The sequence below is a fragment of the Athene noctua genome, chromosome 2 (assembly GCF_965140245.1).
Source record: "Athene noctua chromosome 2, bAthNoc1.hap1.1, whole genome shotgun sequence".
Taxonomy (NCBI): Eukaryota; Metazoa; Chordata; class Aves; order Strigiformes; family Strigidae; genus Athene; species Athene noctua.
Genome location: NC_134038.1, coordinates 5106188 through 5127410, shown reverse-complemented (window position 1 = coordinate 5127410; position 21223 = coordinate 5106188). Strand labels below are relative to the sequence as shown.

Here is a 21223-nt window from a genome sequence, read left to right as displayed (position 1 = left end):
GGGAAAAGTAATAAACAATCTCTCTTCTGGCAAAGAAACAAACCTTGGTTATCAGATGAGGAAAAAAATAAAGGTAGTTTGTTTACAGATTATTTTCAAAGAAATGACTCAGCAGGATTGAATTCCACCCAGAAATACTTTTCGTAACATCTTTGCTAAGCTACGTTCACTATCAGAAGGGGAAAATCCAATCCTCTTCCTGTATGCCAGTAAATAAAGTGCCACATCAAGTGCTGGGACACCATCAGTTAATTCCAAAACCTTAGCAACCCTCATCCTTTACAACCTGTCAGAAAAAAATTAGCATCATAATTCTCAACATGGATTCAACAGTAGATATTGCAGTGATCTCATTTATTCTGCAAGATGACAACTTCACAAATGCTATAATACTTTTATAACTGCTATAATCAAATACATTTATGACGTGCTGCACTTAAGCTTGCTTTAATGTAACATCTACAGAGAAATTTCCTTATGTCTGTCTCTTCTTCCCCGTGCTAGTTTATAGAACTCAGTAGCTTGTACAGGCTTGCCTACTGTAATGTGATATTGTATATTCATTTAAGATGTCTCCAGTTTTTAATAATTCCCATGAACAAATCTGTATCAGGTCATGACTTTAAGGATAGTGAGGGTGTTTTTTTTTCATACTAATAATTAATGAAAACTACATACCAACATTTCTACAATACACGAATTAGTAACTATTGCATTTAAGCAACACTTTAGTGGAATGATTGACAAGCTGATGTATTTCTTACATATGTGACACCAGCCAGAAATGCTTGTTTCACTACAGTAGTTTTTCCAATAAAAGCTGTGCATGAAGATCAGTTGCCCAATGAATTGCGTTCACTAAAAACGCAGAAACAGGTAAGAGAGCATCTTCAGTATCTAAGGACGCTAATTTTGAAATACTGCAACTGTTGCCAGACTAACTGGGCAAGGAAAACGATGCTGACTGTGTATGCACATACACGTGTCTGTATATACATGCCATATAGAAAATAAATATACACACACACAATATGACTTGTGATTAAAAAATTCAAATATAAACTGAGTAAGAGAGCTATTAAGTCTTATTTAACTTCTCAGAAAAAAAAAAAATGCATTGCTTTAATCAATCCACCACTCTTAAATACTGACTTCCAGACTCTTCAGCCTTTTTCTAATGTATCCTCAAAAGGATATTTAAAACATTTCGTTCTCCTTGCGTAAGTTTTAGTTTTTCCCAGGCAGCTCAGAATTTAATTCCACACTGGTTCACTAGGTGCTACAATTGATAAGATCATACATCTCCATTACACAGGGAACACCAAATGCTCCCCCAGCACTCAAAACAATTACTTTCCTTTTTTGTAAAAATATCTCAAGCTCCATCTTCTATTCCAGTAGCCTTTGAATAAGAAACAAATCACCCTAATGGAAACCCATCAGTACTCTCATAGCTGCATACTTCCTATGCATTTCAAAGAATACCAACACAACATGCTGTACTGTTAACACTGAAAGAAGAAACCCCCCTGCTTTTACAGACTATTTTTCACTTTTAAATATACACGAGCATTACAGGAATTGCTTTTTAAACTGCCTGTGAAAATCAGTGGTTTGATGCAATTAATGCTATTCCTCTTTTTTCTACAAAGATTTCCAACAAAAAAAATCAGGCACACAGGAATTGAAGAGACGCTTTAACAGTTTGTAAATATCACACCTTAAGAAGCTACTAAATTAATAAAGTTTAACAAAAGTTTAGGCAAATTCACGGTTTGAAAGGAAATGGCTGATGTGTCATGTCAGCTGATGTAGACAACTTAGTAAATCAACAACAGACTGTCAAAAGACAGACTAGACCATCACTTAATTGTTATGCCCTCAGAAACCAAGGGCAAAGCACTTCACGACATTCCTGAACTACACCTATAGATCCGCAAAAAGTGCCAGAGTGGGTAATTCCCTCCAGTCACCTCCACTGACACTCACTGAGAAGATGCAGCAGAACACTCATGCTAACAGAAGGGCTTTTTTTCCCTTTCCTAACATACAATAGCTATTATATTTCGATATTATATATACAGTGTCTGTGTCCAAAAAAGTAAAAAATCTTGGTTTAGAGACTGTTTACCTGCGTACCTTCATGCTATCAGCAACTTTCCTTACTCTATTTCTACCATCGTGTGCTATTTAGCAATTACCTATCCCCTTAAAACCTAAGGGTCTGTCAGACTGAAAATTACCATCAGAGTATTTTTCTGTTAGCAAAACAGTAGAGACAAGATGGAAATGAGGAGTAACTGCACCCCACGTTTCTCTTATGCATCCAACTATCTTGCTTATACACAACAGATCACCAGGAGGTTCCATCTGAACACACCTTCCGAAATAGCAGGGTTAATCAGAAAACAAGAAAAATAAAAAATGTAACTTGGAATTGCTCATGACTTTAAAAAAGATTGCAACATTAGCAGATTGCAATAAATAGGACAAAACTCCTTCCTAGCTGATTAAACGTATTTCACAACACGGATAGCCTAAAGCTTTTTTTTTTTTTTTTTTTTTTTTTTTTTTTTTAAATCAAGACAAGGTCTTTGATTTGGGCTTGATTATCTTAAGACAGCATAGACCTTTTCACCACAGTCTGAATGGCTGAATTCAAGAACTGGGATCACCCTTCACTAACTACTCACATGACATACACTTAACAACATCACGTCAATTTATTGTTCATAATTTGCTGAACAGAGCTCTTCATGTTCAAGAAACTTCCTTCTCCTTGGGGTGGATAATTTACAGCTATACAGCAGAGCTATCCAACTATCCTTAACTGTTACATTTCTTTCACCAAGTTATTTTGTAAATTTAAAACGGCACACCACATGAAACTCAGACAAAAAGGGTCACTAGCAAAAGTATCTAAACCACAATACAATACATTGTACCAATAATAATCGTACGAAAAATTAGAGATGTTGGTGAAAAGTTCTTAATGATCCATGACTACCTTCTAGTCAGAAAGGAAACATCCCTGTATGATACCGGCACAAATTTTCAGGATTCGGCTGGAAAACAAGTACTGCCTTCTCAAGGACCAAGACACCCACTTCAGTGTCCCCCCAAGTTGTAACCGATCTTGAGGCTGTTTATTCCACAAGACCAGAGATTTTAAATTTCAAATTACTTAATGGGGAGGGGAGCAGCCAAAAATGTCTTACTCCTATCGCTAAAGTAATACAGACTTGATTGCTGGGAAGAAGTATGTCAGTAAACAGAACACACATTTTCTTTGTTTGCCAGTCAAAATATTCTCAAATCTGGAATACCCAGATCCAGACTAAATTACCAGACTCAGTAACACTACTTAGATTGGATTTTCGCATAAAGAGGCAGCTTAATCTGGGAACACAGATTACACGAGTACTTTGTAAAGAAAGCATGATCTTATTCTTTGATGCATTCCTACAGACAAGAGCATGCTGAACTGGCTGCAATTAGGTCATCTCACAGTATCACTAAGAAGATTGAAGATTTTAGATTCAAGAACACTAAAAAAGATAGAAGCATACTCCATATGAACAGACTCACTTAAATACTTCAAAGCATTTTCAAAGAACGAACATTTACTATAAGATCACACCTAATACACCGAAAGCTTAATCTATCACAATCAAAAAGAGAAACGACTACTTAGAAAGAAGTTATGGATAATAAAACATATATATCAATATCACACTTTAAGACATTACAAAACACTTTAAAAAGTTTTATCAATTTTTGATGCAGTTAACTTGAAGCTTTAACAGAAAATCCAAAGAGCCAGCTATCCAAACTAAATGTTTCTCTCATTAATATATTACCTTTCTTTGACTGTAGATATCTCACAGCCCTTATCAAAGTAGGCCAGATCCGTTTCATTTCCCTAAGGTTAAGCTGGTGAACAGTATACAGAGCATTCATCAACTAAGGAATGGCCACCATTCAACGACAAATATAGCACAAGCTATTTCTCATCTGTCCTATATTTTTGGAGGCTGAGATGTTGCTTTTTCTAGGTATCACCACAATTGGCAGCCTCGAAGATCCTGGTGCCTTTGTCCTCTTATGCAACTCCTGATGTCCCCCTTCTCCCCCCAACAGGAATAAAAAGAGATTACATGGGTGTTCTCCATTTTGAGGCACAGGAGCCTGGATAAGCAATCTTCCCCAAAGTTATGTTCTGAGAAAACTCCAAAGGCAACCAGGGGAAGAGGGAGAGATTGTTTTTCATTTGTTTTAGTTGCTGGAGGGGGCGGGGGGGGAATCGATACCTTTTATCATGGCCCAGTGCAGCCATCTTTCTGCAAGAAGCAGCTAGCCCTGCTGTTGTCATCCTCTGGTGCTGGAGCAGGAGGGAGAAAAATGATATCCCCAATACTAACTAGCCTTAACAACAGATGGTTAACAACTTGCTTTCTTTTTGAAAATATTTTTTCTTCCCTACTTTTGAAAGTTACTCTCTAGGAAGTACCTTGATGCTGACCCTCAGAACAGTCCAAGGAGATGAATCCCCATTTCATCTAATACTTTTCTTGTCCAGTTTATGACACATGGGAGTGGGCATTGCCATTACCCCTTCACGGTAAACAAATTTTAGTAAAAGCAAAGCACAGCTTTGTTTCCAGCTCCTGTCACTCACTGCTTTATGAATTATTATTCCCCAGTGAGCTCAGAGATTATGCACTTTAGGAGACATTACCAGGATGTGGTGTTCAAGTTCTGCGATTTTTTTCTTTTTAAGTTATTTCTACTCTATATGTTACTATAATATGTCAATGTGTGGCCAATACTAGTTTAGCCTGAACAGTTCAGCAAGATGCAGAAAGCATGCAAGACAAAGACAGTGTTAAATGTTCCTTCATGTGTCCTCCAAATAATTAGACAAAAGAAATTCTCAATAAATTTACTGTTATTTTTTTTCAAAGACAACTAATCATCAAGTATGCCCACCAAATCCTTAATTTGGATACGTTTCCCCTGAACTTCTGAAAGTAACTGCCTCTGTGATCCAAGATTATGGTGACGCAACACTTCACTGCCAGTTTCTCTTCCAAAAAAGAAAGTACATTGAAATGAAAGTGAACACGAGGAAAGTTATGCTTACAATCAGCAACGCTCAACCTTTTACAGTTGTTTTCCATCTAAGGAAGATATGATTCTTTGGCTACTAACAGAATTCAAAACTTAATCCCTGTGCTTGTATCTTCATACACATGCTCCCACCCACGACACCAACATACAAATAACTTCTGGATTATAACAGGATAAATATTAAATATCTTGGGATGCAAGTTAAGATAATCATGTGAATGACTTTCACATGTCCATCTAATTATTGTTAAGCTTCAATTTCAAGTCAAACCCTCTCATTGTTACCAATGAATGCTTTGTGGCTAGTTATTGTCTCTTTTGGGGGAGGTAAATAATAGGGGTGGCAACTTCTAAGACATCAAGTGGGAAGATGCTAAATCTTCCACTGTAAACGCTTACTATGCTTAAAAACTCCTTCTTCCAAAAGGTAAGTGAAAGCAGAATTACACTCGCAGTGGTTTCAAACATACAAAGATCAAAACCAAAGCCGTTCAGATCCTCACATCAGTGAAAGCAAAAAACAAACAGCTCAAGCGCTTTCATTTCAAATCATTCCGAAAAGCAAAGGAAGGAGAGAGAAGAAAAAAAAAAAAAAAAAGCATTACAGCTGTCAGGTGAAAGAGAATCCTGCGGACTGCTTTGCCTTACAAGCGCATGACCAGAATAAGAACATTTTTCTTTTCTAGCTTTGCTTTTTTCTTTGACAGGAAAAAAAAACCTACAGGACCACAAGTGGTAAAACATTAAATTAACAAGGGAGGGGGGATAAATATTTAAAAAAAAAAAAAAAAAAAGGTAGGTGTACCTTTAGCCCAGCATATCGGGAATGGGCTACAGCCGCTTTTCTCCATATAGCTCGCACCTGCTCGCTGCGGGGCCTGCCGGCCTGCCACCGCCAGAGCCACATACACACCACCGTGGGGATCCCCGCCAGGCTCCGCCGTACAATGTCCCGATTCACTGCTCCAGCGGGGAAGGGGGGGACCTGGGAGCGGCTTGAGCGTGCTGGACCCCTCCAAGCAAGGGGGGAGAGAGATCCGCTAGCCCGCCCTGCCTCCCCGGGCGCGCTGTGCCCGCTTCACCTGGCGGCGGGAGCGGCGGGAGCGGCGGGAGCGCGGCCCCGCAGCGCGCCCGGGGCAGCGCGCTCCGGCGGCGGGGGGAGGCCGCGCCGCTGCTTCATCTTCTCACGCCTGGGCGATAAAAAGCCCGGACCATCCTTTCTCGGGGGTGAGGTGCCGAGGAGGGCGAAAGGAGGCAGCGGAGGGAGCGTGGGTGCCGTACTCCTGCCTTCCTGCGGGAGGGAGGCGGGGAGGGAGGCGGAGAGGCGATTAGCGAGCGCCACATTAATATGCTAATCTCCCCCTTCTGTTCAATTCACCCGGCAGCCTCCTGTTTACCAAACTGACAGCCGCTTCTGAAAGCGGCTAAGCTGCAAATCAAGCCTGACCCGGGTCGTGGCTGGAGATGTGCTTCCCCCGACCGCTTTCTGTGGCTGTTGTTCCAGTCTCCCGCCCTCGGCATCTCCCCCGGCCCCGGGCGCCCAACGCCCGGCCCGGCACAATGCAGCCCGGCACAATGCCCGGCCCGGCCCCTTCCCACCGAGCAGCCACGTTTTGGCATCGCTTTTATGTATTTTGTATCGATACTTGCATAAGGCTGTACTGGGAAAAAAAAAAGAACCGACAGCCTAAAAAGCGCACAAGAACTTCCATGAACTTCAGCAGGAATTGGGGTCTGACCCTGCATCACCCCCAGCCTGACTTCACAACTGCAAGATTACTGGTGAAATAACCCTGGTAGTGCTCTTTTGCCTTAAATAAAGATCAAATGTCACAGCCCATGCCAGTAATTACTCAGTACCACACTGAGTCCTCCTCTAAACCCAGGGCTTCTTTATATACTTCTAATCAGAAGGCAAAGGTCACCACAAATGTACACGCCACGTGCTGCATGACATTTGTTTCTTCTTAACTTTGCACCACATAACATCAAAATTGCTTACAACAATTTTTTTCTTTTAAAAATGTGAGTATAAACATTGCAAAAGCCTGTGTTTATAAACACACATTCAGGCAGCATATATACACAGAAATAAAGAAAATACTCATTTTACTCCTAGAAAAAGGTTTCACAAAAAGGGTAAGAAACTGATTCAGCTAAAATATGTATTAAAATCGACAGGAACAAGACCCACACAGAGATCATTAAAGCTCTTTACATATTCCATGGTAATCTTTTCTCACTCCCAGCCCTCAGCAGTAAGGCATAAGGCTTATCCAAGACTATAACCAAAAGGGAATTAATCTAAAGCTAGCAGCCTTCAACTTAACCTATCTGCCTACTTGTATCAGCATGCACTCATCTACAGTGTGTATTTAATTACCATTCTTTTCCCATAATACTGCCATCTTCCTTTCTCAATACACTGGCTATGCAGAAAATACAGGGGTATGTGTCAAAACTCTTAATACAGTTACTGCTTTTTTAAAAGTATTGCTTTCTTCTCTGTTTAAAGGAGAAAAAAATATTCACTGAAGGGAAAAAAAAAAAAAAAGGAGAGGGGGGAGAGAGAGATTAGGCCACAACCAGGCCCATCAGATGTTCTGCATCACTGCTCAGGCACAAAGCTCTTTCTGGGGCTGCAGAAAGCCAAAGGGAACTGAAGACATGCCTGGATGCCTTCCTCCCCCCCACCAGAAAGTTTTCAAAGCCCTTAAGTGCTACACAGACAGCCAAATACTTTCAGCAACGAGGTCGAATATATTTACCTTCAATAATAAAGCAAAACATGTCACAGCAATATTTAAAACACAAATTATTGCATTGGGGTGTCTACAGAAGATGCACAGACACGGAATCGGTGCCTTTCTGGTTCAAGCTGCAGCTCCCAGCGCAGGAAAGACGCTTTTACACATCCAGCTCTGCCACAGGCTTCTGTGATGACCTTGAGCAAGTCAGTCTTGTTTCATTACAAAATGGAAAGCTGTAGTTACTTCTTTTAGTTCTCCCTAAATTGGTTTAGACTGTGATTTAGGGTGTAAAATATAAATATAAAAAAGCCCGTGTTTCTTTCATAAAGTGTTCTGCAGAAAACTAGATAAAAAAATTAAAGAGGTAAAAATGGTAGGGCCTATATTAAGTTTTAGTCATAAAACCAAAATCCTTTAAAAATCAACTGGTAAGTGCATTACCAAGGAGAATTTTAATAAACAGAATGTGTGGACTTGCATTTTTCTTTACACTTTTAACACATGAGACTAATACAGATTATCAATCCAAGTGTCAAGAGATACTGTCTGCTCATTACAGCTATCCTTATTGATGATATAAGTATTATAATCATTCTCCTCAAGGACATACCTTCTTGTTGTAGTATTAGGCTACAAAATGAAGGTGAAAAGAAAGTACTACAAAAGACGAGAATTGTTTCAATTCAGTTTTAGAAGTTATCCAGTATTTTACACTGAGTATATGTTTTTCAAAATAAGCCAAGTGCTTCCTTTATGATAAGACTTTTTTTAGGAAAATTACTTAATTTCTGTATGTTATTTTAAGAAGTAATCAGTAGACATATGCTCATTCTCTTCTTTCAAACAACATGATCAGTTTTTCTGCACAAAAAGCCAAAAGCATAAAATTTGTGTTCTGGAAAAAGTCAGAAACCCCAAACTTTCACTTGGGGGTGGGGAGGGGGGCAGGGATAGAGCAGAAGATGAGGCAAAAAGTAAAAAAAAAAAAAAAAACAAACAAACAAAAAAAAAAAAACACCAAAAACCTGGAAAAATTAAGTATTTCTCTAGTATACTTAAATACAGAGTATTTGCAACATTTCATAAATACTGCTCATCGAGTAGGCATGTGAGTACCATTTATGTAAAATAATCTGTTTTAAGTGATGCCAATCAGATTATAACATTTACTGAGGTAAGGAACATCTGTCAGAAATTAGGACTGTGGAACAGGAACGTTCCTTCTTGTGTAAGACGAGTATGCTGACACACACTGATAGTATCTGCACAGTACTCACTGTGTAAGCAATGATGCTAACAGCTATCAAAGAAAATTCTAAAATATATATTTTTTTTTAAATTTAATGCATCAGTTTATACTAATAACATGTAGAAGCACTGGCTATTTTCCTAAAATACACATTCTAACCAGAAAAAAGTCAGATCACCCCAATAACAACAGACAGGCCAAGGTCCTCAGCTAAGAAAGAGTATTTTGCCTCAAAGGAAATTCAAGTCAAGACTTTTCTACTGTGACTATGACTTTGGTTGCTCAATTTCAGCCTGGTTTTAAAGACTACTTACTGAATTATAGCATCAGCTTTTTGAAAGCAAGGGGAGAAAAAAAAATACTTTTGAGTTGTACCAAGGCATTTCGTTTTTAATTTTGCTGGCAGGGCTGATCCTGTCTCCTAGTGAAGTCGACTGCAAAAATCACAAAGCCTTGTGGAATAAAGGGTTAAACAACAGTTTTGTACAACTGAGAGGCACATAAAAGGTTGTATAATTTTTTCCACTCAAGCTTATCCAAACAAAAATAAAGATCTAAAATGCCTATCAGATGAACTGGCAAAGCTTGGCTTTCTCCAGGGTTACGTCTAGAGACTGAGCTCCTGGGGGGTGTCTCAAATATCTAATCAGCAGAGTGCTAACTACAGATTCTCCCCTCAGTGAATGGCATCGTTAGGATCTCTCTGCTATTCAGCCAATTATTTTCACATCAGTTAGTATCTCTATTCATCAAATTTTGATCAAACTGGCTGGCAAATCCAAGTACTGTTGGGAAGGGGAATGAGACAGAGCCAGAGAACACTTGCCTGAGTCTCAGTGCCCTGAGAAACCGAACGAAACTCAGCATTCAGAAACTTTGTGTAGAAAGCAGACGGGTCTGTATCAAAGCAGCATTCGACAGCAGAATAAAGATTTGATTTTCAGTTCCTCTTCTGCAACACCTCAGCTACCTGATGAACATACCAGCCATAGAGATCTCCTCACAACAGCGGGAAGAGAGCAGCCAGTTTGCTTGTTAAGACAGAAATGAAGAGCTGCCGCCTAGAGCATAGCAATCACATCATCATCATCATCATCAGTTTGGACCTGATCATTTGTAGTCTTAGCCACTTCATGGGCTACTGTTTACGCCTCTAGTAGTTACTAGGAGCTAGGCAAATGCATTTATTTTAAGAAGATCTGCATATTGATCTAAGAGGTAGAAGAAGAACATCTCTTCATTGCACTCATTTTTGCTAATAAAAAATGAGAGCTCCCAAACCCAGTTTGCCCTCAGGAAGAGTGGAGGATTTTTTTTTTTTGTAAAGCCACAAATGCTTTCTACTGAGACTATTTCAGAACATCCTGCAAAGCTAAGAGTGCCTGATGACTGTTCTAAAAATTAAAACATGTTTATTGCTCGTGTGACAATCTTCTGCATCCTAATTCATTTGCTTTTCCATGTTTGTATCCAGAATTCTGCAAACATGCTCTCCAGACATTCAAACTGCACTATAATCTTCATTAATCTTCATTCTCTCAAGCCTGTTTCTTAGGGTTGGTTTTTTTTTTTTAATTACTCTAATTAGCTTGTGTGCGTGTGCGTAATATTTAAGAGTGGAAAAGATGATCTGCCCTAAGTTTCCCTTTAGCCAGAGTCAAATATCTCCTTTGTTCACAGGAAGTACTGAAAAATGGTGCATTGCCATTACATCAAATCTGGGATTATGGCTCCTGAAGTCTACCTTACACTAAACTCAAGTCTACTAAGGCTGTCTTGGAAACCTATCTTGGGTTACCTGGTCTCTAAAATCTATCATCCTTGCCCACTAGCAACCCCCTGCCCCTTCACCCACACCTTCTCCAGCATACAGTCTTCTCCTGAACACCCTTTGCCAATGGGCACAACAGAGAACAAGGATGACAAATTTCATCAACTCAGAAGGATTTCTGAAGACTGACAAGCTCAGTCATCATTTTACTGTCACAAGAAATGTTCTTTCTTATTTAGCTACAAGCATTCCGACAGGAAAAATCTGAAAGAAAAATAACATTTTGAGTGTCAAAATGCAAGCCTTCAACAGAAATAATTCAGCACAACTGAGAAGCAACATCATCTCCACGAATTCACTTGATTCTTTGCAATATGGACAAACTAATTCGATGTTCTAGATTAGATTTTTCTCATGAAGGAAAAGAGTAAATATGACTTAGGAAATAAACCTTAGAGAATCAGTGTTTAAAGGAGGCAAAAAAAGCGCTAAGCGCTCTTGTGTGAGGTTCCCATCAATGAAATGAAAAAATTTGGATTTGTGATTTTAGTCTTCATTTTGAACTTCCAGTGGTACCCGCTTTAAGATTTCTTTTGAACAAGTACAACAGAGTGAAGCTCACACTTCCTAGCTTCAACCTGGGGCAGTCGATAGCCAGGAAGAGAAGAAAATACACCACAAGATTCATACTAGAGTGCTTCGACTGACCAGAAGAAGATGCCAGTATCCCAACATAAACTCATTCTAGAACATAAACCGCTTTGGATCTCTGCTTAACACAGTCTTCTAGCATAAATTCAACCCCATACTGAATTTATTGTTATCTTCCTCCATTCGGTGAGCTTTATTAGTGGAATACATCTGGGGTGTTCCTGAAAAATGCGGAGATTTAAAGCAACACTTTATCACCTTCTGGGCCACAGTCACCTAATTAGCCTTACTATCCTCTGAACTACATTTAAAAATAGTAGCTGACAGAATTAACTGCTTTTATTTTCAAATCTCAACCTATTGGTAGTAGTGAGGTGGGGAAGGGAAACAGAGCAGGATGCTGGGAGAGAGCTGGAGGATTGTCATTTTAAAGAATTTTCCCATACTTGCCCTTCCCAAAAGATCCTCTGATGTTGAGCAACAGAGCAGACAGCATGCAGCCTCCTAGCCCATGCTGTTAAGACAACAGATGTTAGAAGGACCACTAAGTTAATTTTATTTTTATTATTTCATAAATAAAGACTAGCCATTTTTTAAACCCATATGGGTTGTATTACTTTTCAGGCATGAAAGTTTTAGCAGATTTTCTTGTGGGTGGACTAACCCGCTCATATTCTCCCACTTCCTTCCATTTACTTTTTGAAGGCTTACTGTAGAGAAGTATAAAGTCAAAGCCATGAAAGCTGAGAATGGTTTAAAATTACTCCTTCCTTAGGGCACTGATTCCAATCTTCTGCCTCTTCATGTTCTAGGCTATTTACAAAACCAAACCAAAACAAATGCAAAAATAAAACCAAACAACAAAACCGTTGCTATCCTCAAGACATCTTTGAGAAGTTCCTTCACAATTCCAGTGCTTAAAGCAAAAATCTGCTTCATGGAGACCTGGAAAACCAAGTGGAGAAAAAGTGAACACTACACATCCTGCTCCTTGTTTTACTGCAAAGTAAAGTTGGGTAACTGTTCTGTGACAGGCTCACTGTGCTCATACGTTTGCACTGCTTCTCTTCAACCTTCTCAGATGGCGAAAAAGAGGAGGGATGACAGGAGGAGACAAAACTATCCAGAACGGTCACCAGAACCTTTCCTGACCATAAAAAGCTTCCTTTATTTATAGGCAAAACCTTTATTTATGAGGTAAGCACAGCAGAAGGTATCTGAAGGGGGAGGACCCCACCGCTTCGATGCTGTTTGAAGGAAACACATTCTGCGAGGATTACATTTGTTCTGTGGAAGGGATCCAGAAGTGGATCAGTCGACCTTACGGATGCTTCTTAAAGCCCCTCTTCATTAATTCAAGGGTAAACTAGAAATAATTAGTCACATCTTCTAAGAGGGATACAGAAAAATGAAGTTCCTTATGGGTCAGCAAGTCTCTTCAGTGTCTGTTCATATCTGGGCTGCTTTCTCTCTCATCTCTCTAATAACCGGTTACACAAAAGAAAGCAAGCTGTGCAGCCACAGAGGGTCCAATTAATTTACCAGAAATGGTGTTGTCCAGACATGTCTGCCTTGTCCTGCTTCTCCTCCATATGCTAAATACAAAGTTCTAACAACAGCTTACCAAAAACTGCTCGCTGAAAAGATGTTTACAACTACGAGTTGTACCTGATTTATGTGTCACTGCACCTCAGAAGAAAGTATGGGATGTTCAAAGACTCACAGTGTTACACAAAACACAAATATAACATTAGCAATTCCACCGACTTCCAAACCATTAAGTGCAACTACAAACTGAATAATCCATGAGCTCACACTACTACAGCATTATTCCATTTATATTTAAAAACACACTGGTGGAACAATTAACGTTTTATTTCTTAGTGAAGGAGAAACATGGCATAAATCCCCTATGTTTAAATAAACACTTATAGGCTAAAACAAGTAGCTGTGTAAAGTTTAGTGTTACATAACAAACAAATCAACAAGCCAGTGCTGACACCCTTCAAGCGTAAAAAAACAGAAAATTAAAAATTTATTTTTACACAACATCTTTTTAAAGTTTTAGAATACAAACGTTAAGGCTGTCTACTAACCAAGCAAATTCTGTGCCTAATCTATCAAGCAAAGACGAGTGTATTTAAAAATCAAGAAAATACTGTTAAACAGACACAAATCCCCCTTTCCCCTCGAGTTAGCATAATTTGGATGCAAAACTGTTGCATTAGGAGAATCTCTAGTAGAGCCCAGGTGTAACTGAGCCTCTAAACCATAGAAAATTCAATTCCCATTCACTTTAATCAATCCCTCTCCCAATTTTATACCAAGAAGGGACATTCACTTTACAAGTTTTCACCTATATCACTGCTTCACAGGAACAGCAATAAACTCGTAAGGAGCCTTTCCTCGGGCAGTTATTTTATGCTCTGTTATGGGGAATCAAAGGTCATCTTCAGCTAACGCAAAACCTTTCATTCGATGCAAAATCCACCACCTTAAAGAGCCTCATTTGTTCCTCCAATTACACAAGACAGCTTGTAGTCAGCACAATTCTGTTGAACAAGTTATGTTTACCTACCAAAATGCCTGCAGAGTGCTATCAAAGTGTTCAGAAAACACAAGAACATGTTGCTTACTTTTAAAAGGCTTCTAGGAGCTCACCACCAAATAAAGCTCGTTAGTTTAGGTAACCAGCTGTGAAACTAGATGAAACAGCACTTGGTAACTCAAAGACAGCAAATACCCCCAGCCTTGCATCCTTTTATGATACATAAATTTATGAGAAGACCAATACCTCTCTTCTCTGCACCTCCAAGTTCAACTGACCTTTAAGTGTACTAAACTTTATCTCTTGACTTGAGGACAACTTCACAAAAGGCAGTGTTCTGCTGAAGCTGAAAACACATTCAAGAATGCGGTTGTAAAAATTAAACTAGGCAAGACCAAGATGTACAAGACCAACTGATGCAGCTGGAACAGAGCTAACTTTTGGGGCAGAGCCCTTCTTCAGATCTAAGGGAAAGTATACTAAGTATCTTATGTCTTCAAACACTAGACAAAACATAAAAAAACCACGCTCTTCTGATGGCAGCCTGAATGACTTACATTACCAAACATCACAGGAACAACACTGTCGGCACATAACAGCATCTGACAGATCCAAGAGCTCATCTCTTGTGTAGTACTGAGCTGTCGAGCACCACTTCCAAAAAACCTGTGCTCATCTCCACAATCCCATCTGATACATTTCAACCAAGAGACAATACTAAAGCTTTTAAGAGTATAAGAAACTGCGACAAAAATCAGTGAATGTGTAAACCAAGGCAGACTGTAAGCCTTGTCCTGCCACCAAGACATGGATAACAAAGTGTAGTAAACTTAAAACTGGTAATAGAGAAGTTTAAGTACCCTGAAAGCCCAGTAAGAATTTTTAAATTGCAAAAGGTGCTATGAAACTGCCATCTTAACAAATTAAATACCTTCAGGGAATGACTTGCCTTGGGGTAGAAAGACAGACTTCCTTTTCCCCCTCGAGTTTTGAATGATGCAGATCGTTAAAGACTGATCACTGTCCTTCAAATTTCTGCTTTAAAACTTTCTTCAATCAGTTCTATATAAAAATCTCACTAATTCACTTACTGATGTTTCCAGAACCTCAACAATCACGATTACCTTTGACATCTCACTGTATCTGGCATAAGGCCTGAAGCTTCAATAACACCTTTTACTCCTCCTCTTTGCAGGATGCAGAGTTGACCAGGGAACAGTCAGCAGCAATTTCAACGCTAATCAATATTGTCTTACTGAGACTAGGTGCCTAGATGCCTAGACATAGAACCATCTTGCTGGAGCTGTTTGTTAAGTGTCTGCAGGATAGACAGAAAAACAACCACAGCCATGTGTGCTTACACCCTGGCCCAGCCTTTATGGATTTAGTTAAAAAGAAGGTAAACCTAAATCATAACATAAAGTCTGTTACTCCTGGAAACAGTTTCAGTATTTCTCTACATTAAGCCTTTCACACAGAGTCATCACACATTGCCATGAAAAAAAAACCCCACCTAAATAAATCAAACCATGTGAAACCATTCCAGCAAGTAATCTGAATGAAGACTAACCAGAAACTTTAGTTTTAAAGATCTTTTTAAAGGGATAATTAGTGAATGAAGATATAATCTGGAAAACATCTTTATGCCAGAGTTAAACAATATCTTGAGAATTTCTTACAAAGTTTCACACCCATCTCAATCATAATTCCAACCCACCAATGGAAGAATAGGCATTTAACACCCCACTTCTGTTATTCTGACCACTTGTCAGAATAAAGTCCTGAGGAAAAATGTGTTTGCTCCAAGAAAAGACTTTGTTGTTGTTTTTTTAAGCTTGAACCATCCATATGAAAACCTGAAGAACATCAGCTTTCTGCCTGACAATGTAACTTCTGCAGTTTTTCATATTCAAATTATTGATCCCCAGGGAAAAGGCCTGCAGGAAACATCACAGCTATTCATAAGCCGTTTGGGTAGTTTCTTAAATCTGTTCTTCACCTTCTGAAAATAAAAAAGGGAAGGGGGGTAAGAAGTCATAGGTACAACATTGTTGTGGTTTAAACCCATCCAGCAAACAAACACCACAATGCCACTCACACACCCCTTCCCCCTCAGGGCTGGGGAGGATAAAATGAAGCAAAAGGCTCAGGAATAGAGATAACGGGGAGGGATGACTCACCCATTACTGGGGGGAGAAAACAAACATAAATTTAATTTAGACACTAACAACACTTAACAGAGTAGGACATTTCCACATACTAAAGAAGCATTTCCACATACTAAAAACACCCTCCCCTCACCCCTCCCTTCCTCCCAAGCTGTTTTGCTCTGGATTTCTCTACCTCCTCCCCTCCTAGAGACACAGAGGACAGGGAATGGGGGGGTGTGTGGTGAGTCCTGCCACTTCCTCCTCCTCAGAGTGTGAGGAGGACTCCTCAAATTCATCTTCTGGTCCAGTGTGGTTCCCCTCTCACGGGAGACAGTCCTCCACAAACTTTCTCCAACGTGAGTCCTTTCCATGAACCCCAGCGTTTCTAGAGCTGCTCTGGTGTGGGTCACCCCACCGTGCTGCAATCCTCCCAGCACCGAACTACAGCGGTGTCCTGGCCTTCTTCAGACACAGTCGCCTGCTCTACTGTGGGTCCTGCAGGTGGGCATCTGCTCCACCGGTGACCTCCATGGGCTGCAGGGGGGTGCACCAGTGTACCTCCCCCCCTCTTCCTCCTTTCTTCCACTGACCTCGGTGTTCACAGATGTCTTCCTCGCAACTCCTCCACATAACTCCAACTCCTCCTCTCAGGTTCCCCTTCTGAAATATGTTATCGCAGAGGCGCAGCCACCATCACAAACTGGCTCAGCCTTGGCCAGAGCAGGGTCTGTCTTGGAGCTGGGGGGGAGCTTTGAGAAGCTTCTCACAGGGGCCACCACTGTAGCCCCCTCCCCACTACCAAAACACCCCACCACACATACAAACCCAACGCAAACATCTACAATTTTTCTTAGTACTTCCTTTTTCCAGTCTTCCACTGAGAAAAAAAAACCTTGCACAAATAAAAAGTTACTCACTAACTACACAAGCAGAGAAGTGGAGCTATACATTAAGTGCTGTCAAGGATGTAAAAACAAACTAAAGGAAAGCTCATATAAATCTTTATTTATGTTCATTTTAAGCATGATCTATAACAAAGTAGTTGATAAAAGTTCAGCCATGCAATGTTTTTCCTCTTGGTTCACTACAGCCCTTGATGTTCTACTTCAAACAAGCTTATGTGTATTTTGGGAGATCCTAAACCACTCCCAACCCAGGTCTCGCAGAGCAAAAAACACAATCTAACAACTAACATTTTATATAAACCAACTACTCAAGACTCAGCTTGATTTTCAAAAACCTTTCTTTCAGTAACACTGTCATCCCCATCCTTCCTTTACTTCATAGTTGCTGCAATGGAAACCTTAGTTACTACCACACTACAGCAACCATCTCCACTGCACTCATCCAAGAAAGCTTCAGGTCTCATCAAAACCTACTGCTACTGATGCCAAATTCCACTAGTAGTAACTTCTTGACAAGATGAAGGAATGGGGAAAACCTTCCTTTCCAGTAACTTTTGTGTTTTATCAGCAGGGAGAAACAAACCACCCCCCTCCCCCAAAACACATAACCTTTAAAAACTTACCAAGGCTCAGTCATTATTCAGTCATTTAGGTTGCTTCTGCAGCAGGACACAACAACATGGGATGTGAATATAACTGGATAAGAGACCAACGTGGTGTGGGGGTTTAGCAGAAATTCACACAGAAACCTGTTAAGTGCATTATGCGTCTAAGTTGAAAGAACTCCAAGAGTTGAAGGGGTTACAGAAATTTGCAGAAACCGCACTTTCTGTGGAGCAATCTTACAAAAACAGAGCGAATGTATCATGGGCATAATCAGGATATTGCTCACAGAACAGAGTAAAGAACACATGTTTATGTACCATAATTACTCATTTCTTCAGTTTTCTAATTCCATGTTTTCCTTAAGTTACTCAGCACCAGAACAAGACACTTTTAGTGACTGCCACTGAAGGTTGTGTGTTTCAAAGAAGCAACAGAATCTCTCATTCACAATATTCACACAATCTACCTGGACTTGTGCAAAGCATTTGATACTATGAAATCCTTGTCTCTAAATTGCAGAGACATGGATTCAATGGATGGACCACTCAGTGGATAAGGAATTAGCTGGATGGTCGCACTCAAAGTGCTGCGGTCAACAGCTCCATGTCCATCCAAGTGCAGAGCAGTGACCAGTGGTGTTCCTCAGGGGTCAGTGTTGGGACCGGCGCTGTTTAACATCTTTGTTGGTGACATGGACAGTGGGATCGAGGCACCCTCAGCCAGTTTGTGGATGACACCGAGCTGTGTGGTGCATTTGACATGCTTGAGGGAAGGGATGTGCCATCCAGAGGGACCTGGACAGGCTGGAGAGGTGGGACTGTGCAAACCTCATGAAGTTCAACAAGGGCAAGGTCCTGCACAAGGGGCAGGGCAATCCCAAGCACAAACACAGGCTGGACAATGAGTGGATTGAGAGCAGCCCTGAGGAGAAGGACTTGAGAGTAGTAGTGAACAGAAAACTGACTATAAGCCAGCAACATGTGCTCACAGCCCAGAAAGCCAAGTGCATTCTGGGCTGCATCAAGAGAATTGTGGCCAAGATCATCCCCCTCTACTCCGCTCTCGTGAGACCTCCCCCTGCAGTGCTGTGCCCAGCTCTGGGGGCACCAATATCAGAAGGACATGGACCTGCTCGAGCAGGGCCAGAGGAGGCCATACACATGCTCAGGGGGCTGGAGAAGCTCCCCTGTGAGGACAGGCTGAGAGAGTTGGAGGTGTTCACCCTGGAGAAGAGAAGGCTCCAGGGAGACCTTAAGAGTGACCTTCCAGTACTTAAAGTGGCTACAGGAAAGATGGGGAGGGACTCCTGATCAGGGAGTGCAGTGATAGGAGGAGAGGTAACAGTTTTAAACTGAAACAGGGAAGATTTAGATTAGACACAAAGAAGAAATTCTTTAATGTAAGGGTGGTGAGGCCCTGGCACAGGTTGCCCAGAGAAGCTGTGGCTGCCCCCTCCCTGGAAGGGTTCAAGGCCAGGTTGGACGGGGCTTTGGGCAACCTGGGCTAGTGGAAGGTGGCCCTGCCCATGGCAGGGGGTTGGGACTAGATGGTCTTAAGGTCCCTACCAACCCAAACCATTCTGTGATATCCTAATGCCCTGATTATACCTCATGGTCCTCCATTTATGAAGCTGGCTCTGCCCTTGGGTTGTTTTGTTTTGTTTTTTTTTTTTTCTCCTGGAAGAGAAGATAGATGAATTCTCCAGCTCTCTTAGCAGATACCCACCCTCTGACTTGACTATACAAAAACTTTTCTAAGCTAAAAAAACCCTATACTACAAAAAAACACAAACCAACCAAACAAAAAAACCCAAACCAACAAAAAAAAAAAAAAAAACAAAAACACACCATAATACCAAACACACACCCCCCCATAAGTTCCTAACCCCTTGCCATATACCCTTAAAAAGTTCTTCTAAAATTTGCAGCCATACAGTGTCCCATGGTATAGAGCAGGGGCTCACTGTATAAAGCAAGTACTGCCAGTCCTGCAATGTAAAAGCAACACTCTCCAGCTAATGCTCGACCACAGCACTGGAAATTAGTTCACTGTTTTCACACAGTAAGTACAAAACAGACAAGTTTATGCATATTCTGCTACTATCAGGATGTCTCTATCTACTGAGCTGGAATGGGGACACTCTGGCCTTTACAAAGGCACCCACTGAAATGAGTGCACCAGCTCCACCTGCAAGCGAGCAGCAACCTCCACTTGTGAGAAGGGCAACAGCAGTCATTACCAGCTACTCCCAGAGGCCAAGAATTAGTTTCTCCTGTAGAAACATGAGAAATGCCACATTTCTATAACACTGGCAGAGTCCAGATAAAATTCTACTTTAGATCTAGACGGAGTACATTCCTTGGATGACCCTTATCAATGTCCCTTCAGTGTTTTTCTGCACTACCACTGCCAGACAGTTTGCTAGCAAGAGCATACATGTGGATGTACAGTATGGAATGCACTTTCTTTTTTCACTTTCGGACTGCCTCAGCTGACTTTGAACTGCCAGCTCCTAGACACCCATTTTGTTTCAACAGAATGAAAGAGAATATTTAATGGCACAGAACCCACAAATAACCATTTTCAGCCTGCATTCCTTTGACTCAGAACAGGTAAACATCTTCTCATAACAAATAAGCATCCTGTTCTAAGCAAAACATTACCTCAAATTACTTATTTTTCACAGCATGTAGTACAGAGTTCTAAGTCCTGCTGCAATTCCTCTGATATTACTACTGACAAAAACCCATAAAATTCAGTATCTTGTGTCCTAGGTGGTCCCCCTCCCAAAATAAATACCCAAAGAATTTTCAGGGTGTTGTTCTTTTATGCTTTGCCTAAAAGCTCTGACAAAACCTTGCCTTTTTTGAAGAATGCCAACTCTCAGTATGTTTAAAATAAAGTGTTGGACAATCCTCCTTCCCCACACCCCTAATTATGCAAGATATAAATTACCCACCTCTCAAATGGAAGACTAACAAACCCCTTCCTGGAAAACCTGGCTGAGGAGTGTCAACAGGTGCCCGTATAATACTGAAGTTCAAGTTTCCTGTCCATCATTCCTCAGTGAGAGAATATATACAGTCTTAGTATTTCTAAAACAAACCTTCCAAACTAGAAATAAAATTAAGTATGCTATCTAAAAGAATGGAGAAAATGTGCAGATGCCTTAATTCAGAGCTGGACTGCATAACTGGAATCAGGATATTTCAAGTTATCCAGAGTGGAACAGCACTGTTTCTCACCCACACATTTTTCTGTCACTTGCAAACAGAAGTTAAACAGTTTTCCCTTGGAAAAATATCCTTATCCTTCCAAACTGCAAAATTCCTATTCTAAAGACGTAATTCATAATATTAATTTCTAAGGAAGCAGATAAAAATTTCCAATTTCTCCTAAAATAGCAATGAATTGGAACAATTTGTATATGATGCACCCTTGACTACTAGAATTCTTCCACTTC

At 40.5% G+C, this 21223-nt stretch overlaps 1 protein-coding gene across 14 annotated transcripts in view; it reads right to left on the bottom strand.

Annotated features, from left to right (window-relative positions):
- The window catches only part of PTK2 (protein tyrosine kinase 2), a 227170-nt gene that overhangs the window by 154110 nt on the left and 51837 nt on the right, over positions 1-21223 (bottom strand). For 11 of the 14 annotated variants that reach the window (XM_074898374.1, XM_074898369.1, XM_074898366.1 and 8 more), the window contains exon 1: positions 5936-6417. The exons of the other annotated variants lie outside the window; for them this stretch is intronic. In XM_074898374.1, coding sequence (XP_074754475.1) covers positions 5936-5981 — 46 coding nt within the window. In that variant the 5' untranslated portion in view covers positions 5982-6417. Of the gene's footprint in view, positions 1-5935; positions 6418-21223 lie in introns of those variants that run through there. 14 annotated transcript variants of the gene reach the window in all.